This window comes from Arvicanthis niloticus, chromosome 11 (assembly GCF_011762505.2).
Source record: "Arvicanthis niloticus isolate mArvNil1 chromosome 11, mArvNil1.pat.X, whole genome shotgun sequence".
In the NCBI taxonomy this organism is placed as follows: Eukaryota; Metazoa; Chordata; class Mammalia; order Rodentia; family Muridae; genus Arvicanthis; species Arvicanthis niloticus.
The window spans coordinates 65,333,042-65,352,190 of NC_047668.1; the positions used below are offsets into that span (position 1 = coordinate 65,333,042).

Consider the following 19,149-nt stretch of genomic DNA (forward strand, 5'->3'; position numbering starts at 1 on the left):
ACTGTGTAACGCTGGCCAATCACTGAGCTCTGGATTCAGTGACAGACCCTGTCCCAAAACAGAGAATAGAAAAAGATACCCCAAATCAATTTTGTCCCCCCCCCCCCACACACACACACAAGTGAAGATGAGCATGGCCACTCTTGAACTATGGCACTGGCAGAGACATAGACATAGTCTGAGTGTTAAACCTTTGCTCTTTCTAAGAACAAAATGCTCTGTGCTAAGTAATGTGAACATTCTTTGTCTATCATCCACAAGATTAATGTAACCAGGGCTTTATTCCAACAGATAGTACTACAAGCCTGGTTCTAGGTTTAGGCAGACATCCAGGAAGTTTATTAAACCATATTACTATACAAAAACTCTAAAGGTCATCTCAATATTTAAGACTTTCATCTCTATCCCTTCCACAGCATGTTACCAGGTTTTAGTTAATTACTGAATGCCTTAGTATATTGATGCCAAGGGGGAAAACCTAGCCCTTGATACCTGGGAGTGAATAGTTACCAAATACCCACCCAGCCCAACCACAGGAGCTGTTACAGGTATAAAGAAAAAGAAGATAGGCAGGGGAATGACGACTTTAGCCCATGAAAAAATATTGTGAACATCAAACTGCATGGGAGACTTGTTGGGAAGAAAATGGGTGGGAAGAGGGAAGGATACTGGAGAGTTATGATCAAAGTACATTACACGTGCATCAAGTTATGAAAGAAAAATTTAAAGTGGGTTAACAAAATGTTCTGAGCATTTACTATGTATAAAATATTTGATAAAAGGCAAGGAGCTTAATCTAGAATCTTCCAGACAAAACATCAGTATCAACCTCCTCCTAAGGTCAGTTCCTTACAAAGCAGGTCAAGTTTAAAATAGGCCTAACTTGGTAGGTAGCTTTTTAAAACGCATCTCTACATGAAGGATTTAAAAACTATCAGTGTTTTGATACATTCTCACCACATTGTAAGATAACTGAATTGTAATTATGGTTTCCACCTTACAGGTAAAGAAGCTGAGGTTCAACTGTCCAGCAGCATTTGAACAAGTTCACAAATGTTGAAAGTGGGAAGCTAGGTGGTAGTGGTGGTGCACACCTTGAATCCCAGCACTCCCAGGTGGGAAATATAGGTAGATCTCTTGAGTTCAAAGCCAGCATGGTGTACATAGTGAATTCCAAGCCAGACGGGGATACATAGTGAAATTCTGTCTCAATTTTTAAAAAACAAGGACAATGTCTTAGTTAGGGTTTTACTGCTGTGAGCAGACACCATGACCAATGCAACTCTTATAAGAACATTTAATTGGGGCTTACAGGTTCAGAGGTTCAGTCCATTATCATCAAGGCAGGAGCACAGCAGTGTCCTGGGAGGGGCTGTGTAATGCTGGCCAATCACTGAGCTCTGGATTCAGTGACAGACCCTGTCCCAAAACAGAGAATAGAAAAAGATACCCCAAATCAATTTTGCCCCCTCCACACACACACACAAGTGAAGATGAGCATGGCCACTCTTGGACTATGGCACTGGCAGAGACATAGACATATGGCACAGGCATAGAGCACACAGAGCTGAAAGTTCTACATCTTCATTGGAAGGCTTCTAGCAGAATGAATACTTCTTCCAGGCAACGAGGTGAAGGTCTTATAGTTCACACCCACATTGACACACCTACTCCAACAGGGCCACACCTTCTAACAGTGCCACTCCCTGGCCAAGCATATACAAACCATAGGAGACAAGAAGAAAATCTATCACATAGAGCCTAATCCCATTTTCATGTCAAATAAAATCAATTGAAGCAAATGATGCAGACATACATGCCAACAAAGCACCCATATATGTAAGATGAACCCCAACACACACACACACACATACACACACACACACACACACACACACAGGACCCTGGTCCTGGAGGGTGTCCCACGACAGTCTCCTGGCTGGAGGCAGGGCGCAAGCAGGGAGGGGAGATTGCCTGCCCCTGCCGCTCTGTCGCTGACCAGTCTCCTCCAGGTGTTGCCCCTGTTTCTCCGAGCTGAACCGGTCCAGGCTCGAGCTAGGCCGATAAGGAGCCGACTAGCTGACAAGGAGGCAGCCCGGCGTTCCAGGCAGGCTCCGGGGAGAGCCGGCTGCCAAGCATTACAGCTCTTTGCTAAGCCAGGAGGAGCCCAGCAGGCTCTGAAGCGTTAAAGCTCTTTGCTAAGCCGGGGAAGTGCCAGCCAGGTAGCAGGGAAGGGTGGCGGAAGGTCAACGACGGAAGTTCTCAGACACCTGGATGATTCTTGTGTGCACTTTACTTCTCAATTAAGCTCAATATATACAGTTTGGGGTGGGTGAAGGTTTTAGCAGCAGGTAACCTCATTGGCTTAGTCTGAGGTTTTTGGGGATGCCTCATATGCATGTGAGGAGAGCCTGGGACACCATTCCTACGAGACCATCAGGTCATAGACCTCTCAACCTCTCTGTGGGAGGGGCTGTGAAGGGCGGAGGCTGAGAGAGCCAGGGCAGGGAACAGAGCTGAACAGCCTACCGTCCCTGAAGGGTCTCCGGGGTTCAAAGCTCGTTCAACCAGACACCTGGTTCTCTCAGCTCAGTGCCCTACACACACACACACACACACACACACACACACACACACACACACACACACACACGCACACGCACTTTGCTTTGGTATTGACAAAACCTTTGGGAATGTAGCCCAGCAGCATATATCTAACCCAAGGCTGTTAATTAACAGCCTTGTATCTCAACCTTCATCCTGATTCACACATTTTTTTCCTTCTGTTTTTGAGACAGGAAGCCACTATGTAGCGCGGGCTTGCCTTGAATTTTCTATTTTCCTGCTTTAAGCCTGGAATACTGTCCTAGTACTGAGATCCTCCTGCCTCTGCCTGTGCCTCCAGAGCTTTAAGATTAAAGGTGTGTGGCACCACGCCCTGCAGAAACTTTTTTTTGATGGATTCCCCCTTAACTTCATAAGCCTTGTGGAAATGTTTTATTGGGATAGTAATATGTTACCCCTTCTCCAAACCCTTTTTAGACATGTCTTTGGTGACTTCTGATCTAGATCTGTGACTGAGGAGCTCCTGAAGTCACACTGCAGATAAGAACATAGATATTTTGCTGCAGTATGTTAAGGACAGTATAATTCTCTGCCTAAATCCAGCAAAATATGTATTCAAAGAAGTTCCTAGGACCCAGTATCTGCCTAGTTGATAAGGCAGCAATTCTGTGCTGCTTCAGGAAGCTCCAGTTTGGCTTTGACTACAAGTTAACATTTGAAGAATTCCCTGGAAGTCATCAGTTACAGACAGAGGCTGAAGACAGAATCCAAGCAAGACAGTAATTTGATTTACAAGCTATAGCCAAGGGGAAACAAAGATGGCAGCAGAACACACCTGCCAACTCTCCAAGATGATTTTCATCGTCCCCGAATGGAAAATCATCAGTAGGCACACATACACTCATTTGGGTTAGCAGGAAAGAACTCAGACTGTGCATTTTTTAAGCCAAAGCTTAAGTGTGCAATAGATGCACACCATTAGTCACTACCCTAAGCAGCTAATCAAAATGTCTTGTTTATTACTTACTGGCTAAAACGCCAAATTTGTTGTCTAGAAGTCCACTTGGAAGAGGGGGAGAAAAATGATGTGTGCAGTGTGTGTGTGTGTGTGTGTGTGTGTGTGTGTACACTTCCATGTGTGAATGCTGCCATGCAGGCCCTGGTGTGTAGCAGTCAAGATGGCAACTTCAGCCGGCAGTGGTGGCGCACGCCTTTAATCCCAGCACTTGGGAGGCAGAGGCAGGCGGATTTCTGAGTTCGAGGCCAGCCTGGTCTACAGAGTGAGTGCCAGGACAGCCAGGGCTACACAGAGAAACCCTGTCTCAAAAAACCAAAAAAAAAAAAAGATGGCAACTTCAGGTATGGGTCCTCCCTTCTACCTTGAGGCAGTCTGTTATATACTATTACATATGGCAGGCTATCTGGCCTTGACTTCCAGGCATTCACCAACCTCTGCTCCCCTCCCCCATCTTGTCATTGGAGCCCTGGGATTCCAGCTTTTGATAGGTTCTGAGGATCCAAACTCTACTTCTCAAGCTTATACTGCAAGCACTAAGCCACCTCCCTGCCCCATGATAGGTATTTGTACAGGAACCAAGATCAAACACCCCACACACTCTAAAGGTGTGTCTTGAAAGGTCCTTAACTAAGCCAAAACTAAACTTCTAAAAGCCCATAATGAAGAATGTAACTAAAACAAGCACTCGTGCCAGAAGTCTCTATTGCCTGCTTGGTTTGGTTCCACAAGCAAAATAAAGCCCCAGCACAGTGTTTAAAAATAGAAGCTGTGAAAAAGAAAAAAAAAGAAAAAAAAAAAGAAGAAGCTGTGGTTAAGAGCACTTGCTGCTCTTCCAGAGAATCCAAGTTCTGTTCCCAGCACCCACACTGGGCAGCTCACAACTGCTCCAGTTCAAAGGTATCAGATGTCCTCTTCTGGCCTCCGTACACAACTGCAGTCAGGTGCACACACCCACATACAGATACACAAATACATAATTAAAAACCTTTTCTTTAAAAAGAAAACAAAAGCCTCAAAAGTGAAACAGCACTATTTAATTTTGTTTTATAGATGCAAAGATGACTAGCAATCTATATTCATAAAAAAAAAAAAAAAAGACAGACTCACTAGCTGAGCCCCAAGGTTGTTCCTTTCACAGAAGATGTGTCTCAAAAGATAAATTCTGTCACTGAGAAAAACCTTCACCTTTAAAAGAAAGAAAAAACTACTTTGTACTACTACCCAAAAGTGCAGCACAGGAAACGCACCTATACCAAAGCGTTATTTCAGTGTTTGTCCTTGACCCGTTCTGATGTTTTTATTTGCACTGCCTCTAGCTTAACAATGGTCAGGGCCTTCCAGATGAAATTACAGTACTGTGTTGGAGTCCTGAAGAGAATTTTATCGGAAAAACACCGTTTTTTAAGCAAGAAATATGATAGTGCCAATCAAATGGTCTAGAATTTACTTTAAAAAAAAAAGGAAAAAAAAGTAGGGGTGTTAAACTGTGTAAGTTTTTAATTTCAGAACAATTGCTAGTATACAACAAACTTTTTATTTTTCATTCATAAAAACAATTTACAGCATTCATAAAACAATGTGGTCAGAGAAATAAATAGACTTTTGGATGGATTCTTTCTGGATAGGAACAGATGAGAAGGCAGCTGTTTACTACAGATGAAAAATACAATCCATATAAAGCAGGACTGGGTTGGAGTGGAAGGGAAGCTACGCCAACCAATCAAACTCAGACCTTTCATGCATGCAACTCACCATCTGAATTCTCTTAAACACCACACAGGAGTGATTTAATAGATCTCTGTAAAGGAGGTTATAAGCACTGAAAAAAAGGGTAGCTTCACATATAACACCCAAAAATATATTCATTCATTCTAATTCTCTCTCTCTCTCTCTCTCTCTCTCTCTCTCTGTCTCTCTCATACACACACATACACACACACACACACACACACACACACACACACAGGAGGGTGGGGTAGAAATGGAGAGAAGATTAAAATTAATAAATCCCCAGATAGCCTATCACAAAAATACCCCTTACATATACAGACACAGAAAAATAATTCTACACGCTCAGCTTTAAAGTACAATACCTTGAGCTCTAACTGGGTACTCCCTAACCCACACTCTTCTCAGCATGAACAAATACGAGTTATATGGTGAGATACACACTTGAAGAAATTCCTTAAAAAAGAATCACAACTTTCATTTTATATATACAACAAATTTTTAATTATGTACTGAAAATAAATTACAGGAAATAACTTTAAAATGCAACAGAGGACAAGTCACAATAAAACATTCCCATTGAATTCTCTTGGGGGTGAGATTGCAGTGCTCAAGGAAGATAAATATCACAAATATATCAAAACTTCAAATTGTCTATGCATTCACACACTGACATGAGCCACAAACATTCCTTTCACAGGACTGTACTTATTAGCCTACCACAGAACCAGATTTTGCCATAAACTACAAAACTTTTAATACAAAATTGTATTTATATATTTATAATTCATATACATGCCCTACCTGTAATTTTTAGAAAATAAAAGCTACACACTGTACAGACACTCTTAACTCATAGCTGTAGGCAACATTTTTGGATGGAATTTCTCCCCCAATAAAATTAATGGCATATTTTATGTACATGAAGGCTAAACTGCAAAAAGACAGTTCAGTTTCCCAGATAATGCATCTCCTTTCAGGGCAGGTTTACAAATTTAAAAAGGCAAGACAAATGTACACCTCAGAATTACCTTCTCAGCTACAAGAGTTGTCATGTGATTTCTGTGAAGTTTCTGATACATGCATTTATGTAATACTGGCATTGAAGGCAGTAAAGCAATATACACTTTTAATGTAGTGGCTCAATAAAGGCTTCATTGTCATTCCGATCTGATTCTTGATACAGTGATTCATAAATTCTCTAAAAATTAAAATTTCAATGGGACGCTATATTAAAGAGACTCTAAATAGATTTCTTAAAATATTTCCCTGAAATATCCTTTTACATAAGACAAATTTCACTAACATTAAATTCGGTAAAAAGAAAGAAAAGAATTAAACCTGGCACAGTGTGCATGATAAACTAGTGCTCCTGAGCTGATCGCCCATCTAAGGAGACATCGAGAGAAGGCTGAAACCAACACACAATGTTCACACTCTGTGGCAGCCATCTGTGAAGCCAGTGACACTAAACTACTTCTACAGTTGATTGTAAACTTTGGTTTATTTTATCTGAGTTCTCATTGTACAGCAAGCATGAACAAGGGAGAGTGGAGTCCAGGAGGAGATGAACTGTCAGTCTGTCTTTAATCGGGCATGATGAGACACCTGGTCAGTCAGGCCTGCTTTGATAGAGTTTGTTACAGACTGCCTTATGTTTTCCTCCATCAAATTATCACCCAGGGGCTTCAATACCTGTGGTATGAGAAATGTGCAAAACAAATAAAAACATGAGGTAAAAAAAGAGTACATATAAAAGCAGATATAAAAAATTCAATTTAAATCAATGACAAAAATAATCAGGAATGTGAGAAATAAAAAGATGCTTCTCCCAAAAAAAGAAAAAGAAAGAAAAAGTTATGATGCTATAAACAACACAGTTAAGACATTTTATAATGCAACAAAAATTACTTTCCTCTTATTCAAACCATTTACAAATCCTATGAGACGGATGTGCAATCCATACCCTATGTGCAGCATCAAATCTGGTATGTATACAGCATTAGCAGACCGGCCCAGACGGTCCTGCTTATTGTCCTACATGTATAAGTGTGAACACTTCAGATAGAGAAAAAAGTTAAAAATACTGTCTAATTTCTCTTCTTGTTATTGTTGGATGACAGTCTCTGTCGCTGTGCTGACGAGAGAGCACGGTGGACCATTCGACGTCTAGTGACTTCAAACAGTTTGGAAAACACCTAAAACACGGAGTGATGTGTTAGGACAGGGGCTCAGATGCCTTGGAGCTAGAGTTAAAGACTACAAGAATTTCAGACTTGGTAGTTTCTCACCTTCCTGGGACTCCTCTGAAGCAAAGGAAAAGAGAAATGCAAAGAAATTTTAGACCAGACTAGCTGAACACAGCACAAGTCTTCTCTGACAAGAGGTCGTGACTTGGGGCTCTTACCTCACTATACTACATTGAAAATAACTTTACACAGCTGAGACTCTCCTGTGAAACTCTTCTATAATAATGGCACCTCAAAAGTCTTAGAATCAATACTAACAGAAATCATTTTGAAAGATACTGTATAATTATTAAAATCAAGGTGGGAGAATAATATTGATTCAAAAATTTAAAGTATATCATTTTTAAAGCAGTGATGTGGTAATGATTCTTAATCTATTTTTCTATTAGAAAATATCAAAAGTCAGCAGTAAGAATGATTTTGAGACAAAAATTTGACCTTGACAAAATGTCCAAACACAAACTCCAAAGGCGATCTTAAACACAAGAGTACTTTAAAAAGAGAGAGTCCAAGTTAATACAGTAGCTTGGTTTGTACCAGTGATTCTCCACCTGTGACTCAACCCCTTTGGCAACCCTCTACCCATCCCAAATATTTATATTATGATTCATAACAGTAGCAAAATTAGTTATGAAGGAGCAACAAAAATAATGTTATGGTTGGAGGGCTCCACAACATGAGGAACTGTATTCAAGGGCCAAAGTTTAGAAGGTTGAGAAGCACTGGTTTATATAGTCATAATGATGTTGTTATAATACCTAATCAATTTTCTTCAGAGAAAATCGTTGACTCCTTCGGTCTTTGAACTGAAAACCAAAACAAACATACACCTGCGTATCTGGACCTCTAATAAGGCCTTGCCTCGCTGACCCAGAAGTGACATGGGCCAGGGCCAGGCTTCTGCCACTGCTCATCTGTAATAATTACAGCTTTCATTCTGTTAATTCGTGTGAGATGATGTCTGGGCACTCAATGAGAATCATTTTAACAACAACCACAAGAGAATGTCTATACTCGAACAATCCAGGTGGAAATATAAGCACCAGCTTTCTGTGATAGATAACAGCTGAGCCAGAGGTCTCAGCCTGGCCTAGGACTCTGGCTTAACATGAGATTATAGCTGATGCTTCTTCTGTCTGTGCTGCTCTGCTCTGTTCTGTTTCCATGGGTCAGCTGTTAAACTTTCTTTGGAAAGAAATCTCTGTGGGATTATTCCTTAGAGTACTGTAATAAACTGCCACCCTCCTCACAGAAGACATAAAGACCTAATATATTTCCCTTCCTTGTTTGTTAATATTGGTTAGAAAAAAAAAATCCCATTTTCCTTCCCAAAGCACTTACTGTACTTGAAATTTTTTTTTTCTTACCTTTAAAATTTGCTCATTCACAGTATTTTCTTTGCTCAAAGAAAAATATTATTAGTTAATCTAGTACTGCTCACTGGCATAATCATCAATCAGGCTTTTAAGTAAGGATCAACCAAAGATATTGCAGATTAAAGCTAATCAAAGTAAACTATAATTATGAACAAAGGGAAACAAACCTTTAACTAAATTAGATTTTACATTAAAAAAAGACCAAAATACCACCACCACCACAAAAACAAAACAAAAAACACCAAACCCCTATCCTCATATAAAAAGGGAAAAGTAGGTGTACAAAGAACGTAGAAACTGGAAATCACACAGAAGTCAGATTAGTCACTGCAAAAATCAAAAAAATAGATACTAACCTGTTCCCATAGTGTTTCAGCAATCTGATCAATCATTGTTCCAATTTCTCTGAACTCCCCAGAGTACTTAACATATGCCCAAGTACAAAGGGACGTCAGTGCTAGCCCCATGACGAGGTTGCATAAGACAGCTATAGAGTTTAGGCCAATGAAGCCAGTCAGTCCTGAGATGATGTACATAGCAAACATGACTGCAAACAGTGTGGCAGGGGTACGAGCAGCATAGAAGATATTTTTGCCATCATTGTGCTTTATAAAATTTGCATAGGTTTCTTCGATTTCAGCTTCAAGCTGGTCCTGATAACGGCGGCAGAATTCATCTCCACCCATTTTTTTCACAGAACGAAACTGTTTGAGTGCCACTTCCTTGAGATCCAGGTGTTTTCGTTCCAAATCTGAAGGTGCAATGTACGGCTTATCACCACCACATACCTGAAGAAGCCAAATTACAATGAGAGATTACATGCTAGAAGTAATACTTAAAAAGTGTTCCCTGCTCAAAGTTTTATGTCTTATAAATTAAACTACGTAACATGGCTACTTTAAACTTGAGCATAACTCATAAGTAATTACATTAACTGCTATGCTGGCTAGTCTTATGTCAACTTGACATAACATCAGGTTGTAAGGCATTTTCTTAGTGATTGATGGGGAGAGTCCAGCCCATTGTGGGTGGTGTCATCCCTGGGCTGGTGGTCCTATGTTCTATAAGAAAGCAGGCTGAGTAAATCAGGGGAAAGCAGGTCAGGAAGCAGCACTCCTCCATAGCCTCTGTATCAGCTCCTGTCACCTGGCTCCTGCCCTCTGTGAGTTCCTGTCCTGACTTCCTTCAGTGATGAACTGTGATGTGGAAGCATAAGCCAAATAAACCCTTTCCTCCCCAACTTGCTTTTCCTCATGGTGTTTCATTGCCTCAGTTGAAACCCTGTCAATCAAGTAATTTTCCAAATGTGACTAAACCACCAAAACTGAAAATGCAGTAATTACACTGCCCTCTCTGACTTTTCTTTACCCACTAGTAAACAAAAGCAGCACAATAGATTACCAGCAAAAGAACAGACTAAACAACTTGTAACAGTGCTTCAAAGATGAGCCCATTAGCACAGAAACTGCTATTGGTCTCAAGCGACTACTACTTCCATCCCAGGCTGAAAGTTCTGAATTAAAAGTCAGAAAACATACCCTGATGCTAGCCATGTAACGTATTTGCTAACAATTTATTCTAGTAGAGACCATAAAAAGACAATAACAGAATAATGTAGACCATAAAAAGACAATAGCAGAATAATGTAGCATGACAATATGTAAGGAGTGCAAATTAGTTCAATTACTTTAAATGTAAAAGAGCTTCTACTCTTACGCAGCATAAAGCTTAAACATCAGCTACAAACCTGCTCCATACTTTTACAATAGACATCTCGTGCTCCTGCTACTGCTGCAAGGTTGTTAGCCTCAGCTGTTGCCTAAAAGAAAAGAAAATATACCATTACTGTGAAAAAAAAATGCCTTATGAATACAAATTCCTACTAACATAATAAATTATATACAACAAATAATTACGGAAATAAACAGAAAAAAAATCCCTCTCTAGTTTTCCTTCCCTTTGGAAGAATGTATCTGTATTAAGGGTATGATGCAGGCTTAACAGGACTCCCTGTCTAATTGGGATTTATGCTGAGACAGATTTGCAGACAATATATCACCATGTTCAGGAAATGGACAGAGATAAACGCATGTAATCCCAAAATGTGCTGAATCCTGGGAATTAAGAATTCCTTGCATGAACAACCAGATTCACACAAAAGTCATTTTCGAACACACAAAACTGTCTTTTGTTGCAAAGCTTTAATATAATTACTATTAATCCACTATAAAACTGAGGAATTGCTCAAAGTGGTAAATTTTAGAATACAGGAAATGTATAAAAATAACAATGCCCCCAAAAGAAAACATACACGCAAAGTCTAACTGTACTAGAGGCAGCTCGTTCCTAGCAAATGAGACTCATCCTTATTTCAGGCAATAGCCCTTCATCAAAGACTCAACACACAAGCATTAGTTCAGAGGTGCCTAGATTAAGCCATCTTATACAAAAAGCATTTGTGTTATACTGTATCCCTCTAAAGCCATGATTTTACTTCTCCACCCCAACACACTGTCTTACTCTTACCTGAAGCATAGACTTTGGATGTGGCAGTTCCTCGCCTTGATATATTTTAATGTATGCCTAAAAAGACAGACGATTCATTGTATTGGTGTTCAATACAATTTGATACAATGTCCCCCAAAGAAATATCAATAAATGTAATAGTTCATAGCATGAAAATGAAGTTCTAGGCCTTAAAACTCATACACTCTAAGTACAACAAAATCAATCTTGTCCTGAATATAACACATAGGTATGTAACCAAATAAAATCCTCTACAGAAACTCTTTAAATACAATTTCAACTTATCTAAAATTTTACTTCACATTTAAAAGTTTTATATGTAAAATATCATCTATTTTATAAAAAGAAATCTTTAATTCTCTCCTACTTTCAATGTTTCAAATAGATGTTAGAAAACATGTTAAATCATCATTTTACTTTAAATATTTTAACTCAAAAGAAATCCTAATTTGTAGTCAAAGCATAAGACTAGTTTTAAAAACATACATGAAGTTTCAAGGAACAAGTGACAAGGGGGTAAAGGATGCAACGTGGAAACAGTGTGGATTTAATCAGCACAGGTTATAAACAAAAATGAGATCCTCAAACAATAAAGGAGGAAGGAGGGCAAGTTCATGGCATTCAAACAGGAGATTTTCCTTCAACTTTCTACAGACTCAAACTTAGCTCATAATTCAACAGCAACTGCATCAAAGTGCTGAGCACCCAACAGGGGAGCAGAGCCCATTAGCTTCTCAGCTGTCCTCTCCCACCCACCTATATCTAGCAGTTAACACAACTCTGTATCATCAACTTGTTCCAAAAGGAAAAGCTAAAAAAAAAGGAGCAGAAAAAAAAAAAAAAAAAAAAAAAAAAACCTCAAGTAACTTACCTAGACTCAAAAACCAGATACTTCTAGCTACTCTTTTTAGTCCTCAGACCTCTACAGGAAGACTCTGGGAGAACCAGGGCTATAGAACTAGTCCAGGCATCACTCACAATGACAGAGCTGTGCTGCAATGTGATGAATGACTCCTCTCTTCACAACAGAGATGCAGAAAAGGAAGGATATTCTGAGAACAAATAGTGTCACTGAATAAAAGACACCATGTCTTTTAAAAAGATTATCTGTTTTTTTATGTGTGTGTACGTCCCATGTGCAGGCACGGCCATCTTTGAGTGTTTATATGTAGGCATGTCTGGGTGCACCCTACGCTACCATGCAGAGAACAGGAGTCATGTGTTCTCCTCTCAGGCTCCCACATTCCTTTTATTCATGGTCTTTCTCTAAACTTGGGCCTCATATTTTCCCAGTGAGCTGGGAAGCAACAAGCCCTATCCACCCCTACTGTCTCCTTCCTCTCAAAGCGAGTCATAACTATGTGAGATACCCGCTTGTTATATGGTATCTAGGAAGCAAATTTGGTTCCTCATGATTGTGCAAGTACTTTTAACAACTGACCCTTCTGTATTCTTAATGTTGATAATGAATTCAGGGCAGAAAAAAACACATTTTTTTTTCCAAAAAGAAAATTTCTTGTCCATAAAGATGTGTTAAAAGTTAACTACGTTTCTTTTTGAGACAGCCATTTAGCTCAAAGTTCACCTACCTTAAAATACTCTACAAGATCTCTACAAGTGACTTTAGATCCACTTATCTCTTTCTCAACAAGATTTTCAGGAGCAAGCAGCAATGGAACCAGATTTCGAAGCTCTCGTTTAAAATCTTCATCGATATCTAATGGACATGAAGTTAAGCCACCATATTAGTCCAAAAACACAAACAGATTCTCAATGACATGAACTCATGAAGAACACACAGTGAAGTGGATTCTATTAGTGAAAATTCTTAAAAGTTCATCTAAATATGCCATGTCACCTACAGGAAAGAAAACCCCTATTACTCTTCCATCCCACTTCTCCCAGTCCATACCAGTCTTTCAGCTCAAATGATGAAGAACTTTCAAAACAAATTCTAGAGTAACTAAAATACCTTTGTTTAAAAAGCCAATCATACAGGGCACTATATTAAATTCTGGTGTTAGGCTGTTTTTCTAGTGGTACATGCAGATAGAGCACTTATTTACATAAATCTTTTAAAAATTTTTAAATAAAATAAAATGGTTACTCAGTATGCTATGGTCAATCAGTATGCTAAAGAGTGGCAACCAAAGGCAAGCTAAAATGAACACAGGAGAATACCGCAACTATCACACAGTTGTCACTAAAATGAAAAAGTTAAAGAAACATTTACAGGCAACTAAGGAATGCTGAGTGGGAAAAATAGTCTTCCTCAAGGAGGACCAAACCAAGGAGTTGTTGGTCAGCCCTGAAACATATACATGAGTAACATTATACAAACTGAGCATTTATATTTAGAAACAGATATGTATATGCACATACATATATGCATGTCAGAACAATTAATGAAAAAAAGAGACCATGAATTTGAAAGAACAAGGAGGGGTACATGGGAGGGCTTAGAGGGAGGAAAGGGAGAGAGAAAATGTTGTAACTACATTTATAATATCAAAAATAAAAACAAAATACAAAACAAACTTTCCACTGCTACCCAGTAGTCTCAGCAAGCATGGAATACCCACCTTTCAGTCGTCCGTCAAAACTGGGGTTCGTGGCAACTTTAAGCCCAGGATGTGGTAAAAGGAAGCAGCCGAGATTGGAGAAGCAGTTGTGAATGTGCTTCCTGACATTCTGTAGCTCTTCATGCTGGTTCTGTTTTACCTAAAAGAAAAAAATAGAGTAAAGTTGTAAACAAAAGGACACATACATACCCATATACATGCACACTAAACTCAGACTACTCTAGAGGGCAGTTTTATTTACTACTACTTAAAAGTTTATTTCTGGTCACTCTTATCAACTTGAAAGGCATTTTTTTCCTTAGAGAAAGCTGTCTGAAATTCCAAAACAAACAACTAATTATAATACCTGATACCTGAATAACAAGTTGAGATTATGACTTAGAAACTAACAAATAAAGAATTTACCTTTAAAGCACTTACGTCAAAATCATACTAAACAAACAGAAGCCAAAAAACAAAAAAAGCAGATCATTAATTCTCCTAAGATTAAGACAGCCTCTGAGCAAACTATGAAGTCCAGTAAAAAGTTCTGGTGTAGGGACATGGTGATGCAAACTTCTAATCCCAGCATTAGGAAGGCAGAGGCAGGTGGAGCTCTGTGATCCTTTTTTGTTCTTTGAATAAAATACAAAAACAAAATGTGCTAAAAATGACAGAAGGCACAAGTTATATCTATGATCATTTTACAAACTCATTAGACTACACACTTAAAATATGTGACTGGATGCATCACTGTAATAACTCTGAGATCTTATCTTTTAAGTACATAACTCAGATTTCAGCTATATAACTAATATGTTACGTTGATTTCTTCTAAATAACCAGAAAAAAAAGTAAACCTGATAAATTACCTCAGTCTGAAAATGTCTTCCAAATAATCTAGGAATTAATCTCATTTTAAGGATAAGAAAGTCCTATGCCCCAAGTATTTGAATGTGGTTGAGAAATGAAATGTACCATTCAAGACAAAAATCTCCTGAGCCCAGCACATAACAAAAGGATCTCTCTCCATAGCCTTCTGGATGTGGAGATGTAATCTGAAAATACCTGCATATTCCCACAGGAAAGTGCCTTTAAGGATAAAGACTCATGACCTTGTTCATGAGGCCATTTTCCAGGAATGCTTTGTGAAGCATACACAATGAATGAGAATATATCTGGTTCTTTTAAAAAGGTCTAGATGGCTCAGCACATAAACTAGCTGTCAAGCAAGTCTGGTGACCTCAGTTCATTATCCAGAATTCATGTAAAGTTAGGAGGAGAAAATCAACTACAGGAAGCTGTCTTCTGACCTACACACACATGCTGTGACATGCACACACCCAAACAAACAGAATAATAACAACAACAGTCACTTTCAAAAACATCAGTCTTTGCATATTTGCTGATGGGTAGTTCCCCCAGTAAACATTGAGAGTAACAATTGTTCCTTTATGTTTATTTAAGACTATCTTCTTTAGCAAGAGTCTATCACTTACACAGTGATATAATCTGATTATACTAGGACAATTCATTTACTCCCCTGACGGTGACTGGTAATGCCAGGGTAGTCCAGGAAGTCCACCCGTTGCCTAGCCTGAGGCATATGCTTTCCTCTCCAGGAAATGAGGCTTACTTACCTGCAGTCTCTTTTCAAGGAACTGCTTCCCACCTTCCAAGCCATATGAATGTTCATAAGGATAACTCCAATCTCGAATCAAAAACATTAACGTCTACATACAGAAAAAAAAAAACAACAATACAAATCACTTGTTACAAAATCCTAAGATTACTGAAAAGTTCCTCCTTTTATAAACAATGTTAATCAAGACTGTAATGAGTAGCTCAGTGGGTAGAATATGTGAGACTGTCATTCTTGGGGTCCTGAGTCCAATTCCCAGCACCAGCAATTTAAAAATAAAAATGGTTCCAGTAACCAAATGGTGAGTACATTCTCCATGGTTACAGTCAACACCACTTAAGCAACTGCTCAGACTTGGCACCAACTGCTCAGCTCTGCTTGAAAACGTCACTACACAGAAGGAGCTATCGGAATAATAACACCCAAAGCCAAAAATGAACAAAAGGTATATGGAGGATCATCATTTTAAATCAACCTATAGAACTAGAACAACTACACTTTTAGATGGCTAATTCAACATTGGTTATAGCTTTGATATTGAAGAGACCATTCTTACAAATGTCTTATCCATACAGTATTTGATTTCTCAGCACTACTGACATTTTGAACTAGGTAATTACTTGTACATGGCTGCCTTTTGCATTAATTATAGAAGTATTTCTGGCCTCTACATTACATGCCAATAGCATTAACCACCCCACAAAACTCTGACAATCAAAAATATCACAGACACTGGCAAATGTCTCCTAAGTGAATAAATAATCCTAGATTAGGAAAACTGATATAAACCAAATATAGTATATTTTACCCACATATACAAAAGGAAGCCATGATCTGCCCAATTGTTTCATAAAAGTGATTGCCTAAAACAGATGTGTCAGATAAAAATGAGGCAAACTTAATGTAAGCCCACTAATATCATAATCACTAGGAAGCCAACACACAGGAAGCACTCCATGCACCAACAGGCAAGCACAGTGATTGTTCCCTCCCACTCACTGTGACTGAGAACAGCATGAGCAACAGCTTGCAAACCTGAACCTGTCTATATGAAGTGACGAGTAGCAGGGGGACTGACTTCAACTTGTAACACATCACAAAAAAGGAAGCCTATATGGCATTTCATAACTTTATCATCTCTAAGATAAATCTGACGCACTGTCTTCAATTTGCTACTGTCTTAAGTTCTAGAATTAAAAACATCCAATTAAGAGAAGTGCCCTCCACCAAGAAAAAGTATTACAAACAAATTTTTAGAGTCATGTCTTTGACTGTTGGGCTTCAACTAGTAGTAAGCTGATGATGATACACCAAGAGTTTGTTTTGATTCTGGTACCAAATGAGTTTATAATGTCCTTGTGGCTTGAAGCTTCTCACAGGTACATTTTTAAAGTGCTAAAACACTTACTTACCTGAAATGGCTTCTGGTAGATCTCTTCCATTGCAAGTCTTCCATACTCTGTAAATAACTATAAATCAAGTTAGTTAAGATAATGCCACCAAGGAGACTGAAAGGAGTCATTTATAAAACTGTCTATATCAGAGTAGATGTCAGTCTTTAGCCAGGCATTTCACTGGCTAGTATACTAGGTATATCAGAAATATCCTCTAGTTAACCAATCAGCCATTTCTTTAAAGCCATACAAAATTCAATACATTACAGGCTTCTAATCATGAACTTACAATAAAAAGGAGTTAAGTTTTAATACTTTGGCATATATTCTCTAAGACATACTTGAAGGTGTTGAAGATCATCTTCTTGAATATTCTGAGACAAATTATATACCTGTTAAAACAAAATTTATTTTGTTTTTATTAGTGTTTTAATTGAGTATAAATTCCCTTTTAGTAAAAAATGTTATTTTAGACCTCGTCATAACCACAGTCACTATATTAACCAGTAGTACATGGAATGCATTTTTTTATTAAAAGAAAAGCAATAAAATCCAAGAATGCATACATACTCATGGCCCAAGTGCATTATGGACTGTCTTTTCCTATTTCTCAGTCTCTTTCATATTATATCATGGCATTTTTAAAAGACCAGAAAAGACAAGCTGAAGCCAGGTGTGATGATGCACTCCTGAGATTCCAACACTTAGGAGGTAGGGAGATTCCAATACTTAGGAGTTAGGGACAGAAGAGTAGGATGGAGTCAAAGGCCACCCTGGACTACACAGTGACTCTAGGCCAGGGAGAAGCAAAGGTTGTTTCACTCTCCTTGTGTAAGCTGAAGAATGTGAGGAGCAATGTTTAGAAAATGTTTCTTCTTGGTACAGGATATATGTTCACTCAGTAGGTTCTGGGCTTTTTGTTTTGTTTGGTTTGGTTTGGTTCTGGATATTTAAAAAGGCTTTCCTTACTTAGTCCAGACCGGCCTCAAACTCCAACAATTCTCCTGCCTCTGCCTCCCTCCCATGTGCTAACATTTCAGAGCCCTGCAATGACTGGCATGCATTGTCACGCATGCCATGGTGTCTTTTTGCCTGAATTGATGAACATAAGCAACATGAAACGTTTATCAGGCCACAGAAACTAGTAACCAAGCAGTAGGTGGCACTATTGCCCTTAGAAACTAGTAACCCAGCAGTAGGTGGCACTATTGCCCTTTTTACAATGTCCTGGAGGCTTTCCAAAACAGAGCACAACTGATCATGGTTGTCCTCTGATCTTTGGAGAGGTTTGTCAGGTCTAGTCCTTTCATGACAGAGCATTACAAAAGAAGGAACTACAGTGCCACCTAAGATACAACCTCTATGACAGAATCAGTAAACACAGCTGCTCCAAAGACAGAACAAACAGGTGACAATCTAAGTAAACTTGAGAGGTCAGGAGTATAAGCACCAAAAGGGGATGCTTAGTCACTGATTAATCCCCAAAAAGGTATCTAAAATATAAAAAGCCTACAGCATAGTCAATTTATTCTTATCTGTGTGGGCCTAAACTATTAAAAACTATTAGAAAGAGAGATGGGGCCCTATTATCTTAAATCACTGGGTCTCAGCATACTGCCTCGGACTCAGTAAGTCCTGAGAGTCTGTTGAATGTAATCAAGATTAATGTGTCATCTGTCTACCAGCCCAAAAAAAAAAAAAACTGTTCCATCTCTTGCTATGGACGATGGACGTATCCTTGTATGGCCTCTAACTAGCTCTTGTTCTGGAGCTCATCAGCCTAACTCAATTCCCCAAGTGCTGAGGCTGCAGAAGTGCACTACTGCCTGGTAATCACAACTTACTTAAGAAACACCCTTCCAAGGTCTGTAGAAAGTTGTTTTGTGGCTGGGACTGTACTCAGTGGCACACTGCTGACATCCATGACACCACATATCAATCCCTACTACCATCCCTCACAAAACAAGTCTATGGAAACTATATACTAATTATATATTACTATTATAGGCATTATCTCATTTAGATTTCATCACTTACAATACACAACAACTGTATTTGAGATAGGTAGAATAAGTAAAACCCTCAGTTTA

At 38.8% G+C, this 19,149-nt stretch overlaps 1 protein-coding gene across 12 annotated transcripts in view; it reads right to left on the reverse strand.

Annotated features, from left to right (window-relative positions):
• Positions 1–5,786: 5,786 nt before the first annotated feature.
• The window catches only part of Atl2 (atlastin GTPase 2), a 38,918-nt gene continuing 25,555 nt past the window's right edge, over positions 5,787–19,149 (reverse strand). For 5 of the 12 annotated variants that reach the window (XM_034514034.2, XM_076942319.1, XM_076942321.1 and 2 more), the window contains 10 exons: positions 17,401–17,451; positions 17,078–17,134; positions 15,664–15,756; positions 14,045–14,183; positions 13,052–13,179; positions 11,463–11,519; positions 10,684–10,755; positions 9,293–9,724; positions 7,603–7,617; positions 6,983–7,509 (listed from right to left, as the gene is read on the reverse strand). In XM_034514034.2, coding sequence (XP_034369925.1) covers positions 7,402–7,509; positions 7,603–7,617; positions 9,293–9,724; positions 10,684–10,755; positions 11,463–11,519; positions 13,052–13,179; positions 14,045–14,183; positions 15,664–15,756; positions 17,078–17,134; positions 17,401–17,451 — 1,152 coding nt within the window. In that variant the 3' untranslated portion in view covers positions 6,983–7,401. Of the gene's footprint in view, positions 7,510–7,602; positions 7,618–8,318; positions 8,367–9,292; positions 9,725–10,683; positions 10,756–11,462; positions 11,520–13,051; positions 13,180–14,044; positions 14,184–15,663; positions 15,757–17,077; positions 17,135–17,400; positions 17,452–19,149 lie in introns of all 12 variants that reach the window. The other 7 variants (XM_034514035.2, XM_076942322.1, XM_076942320.1 and 4 more) reach the window with 3 other exon arrangements.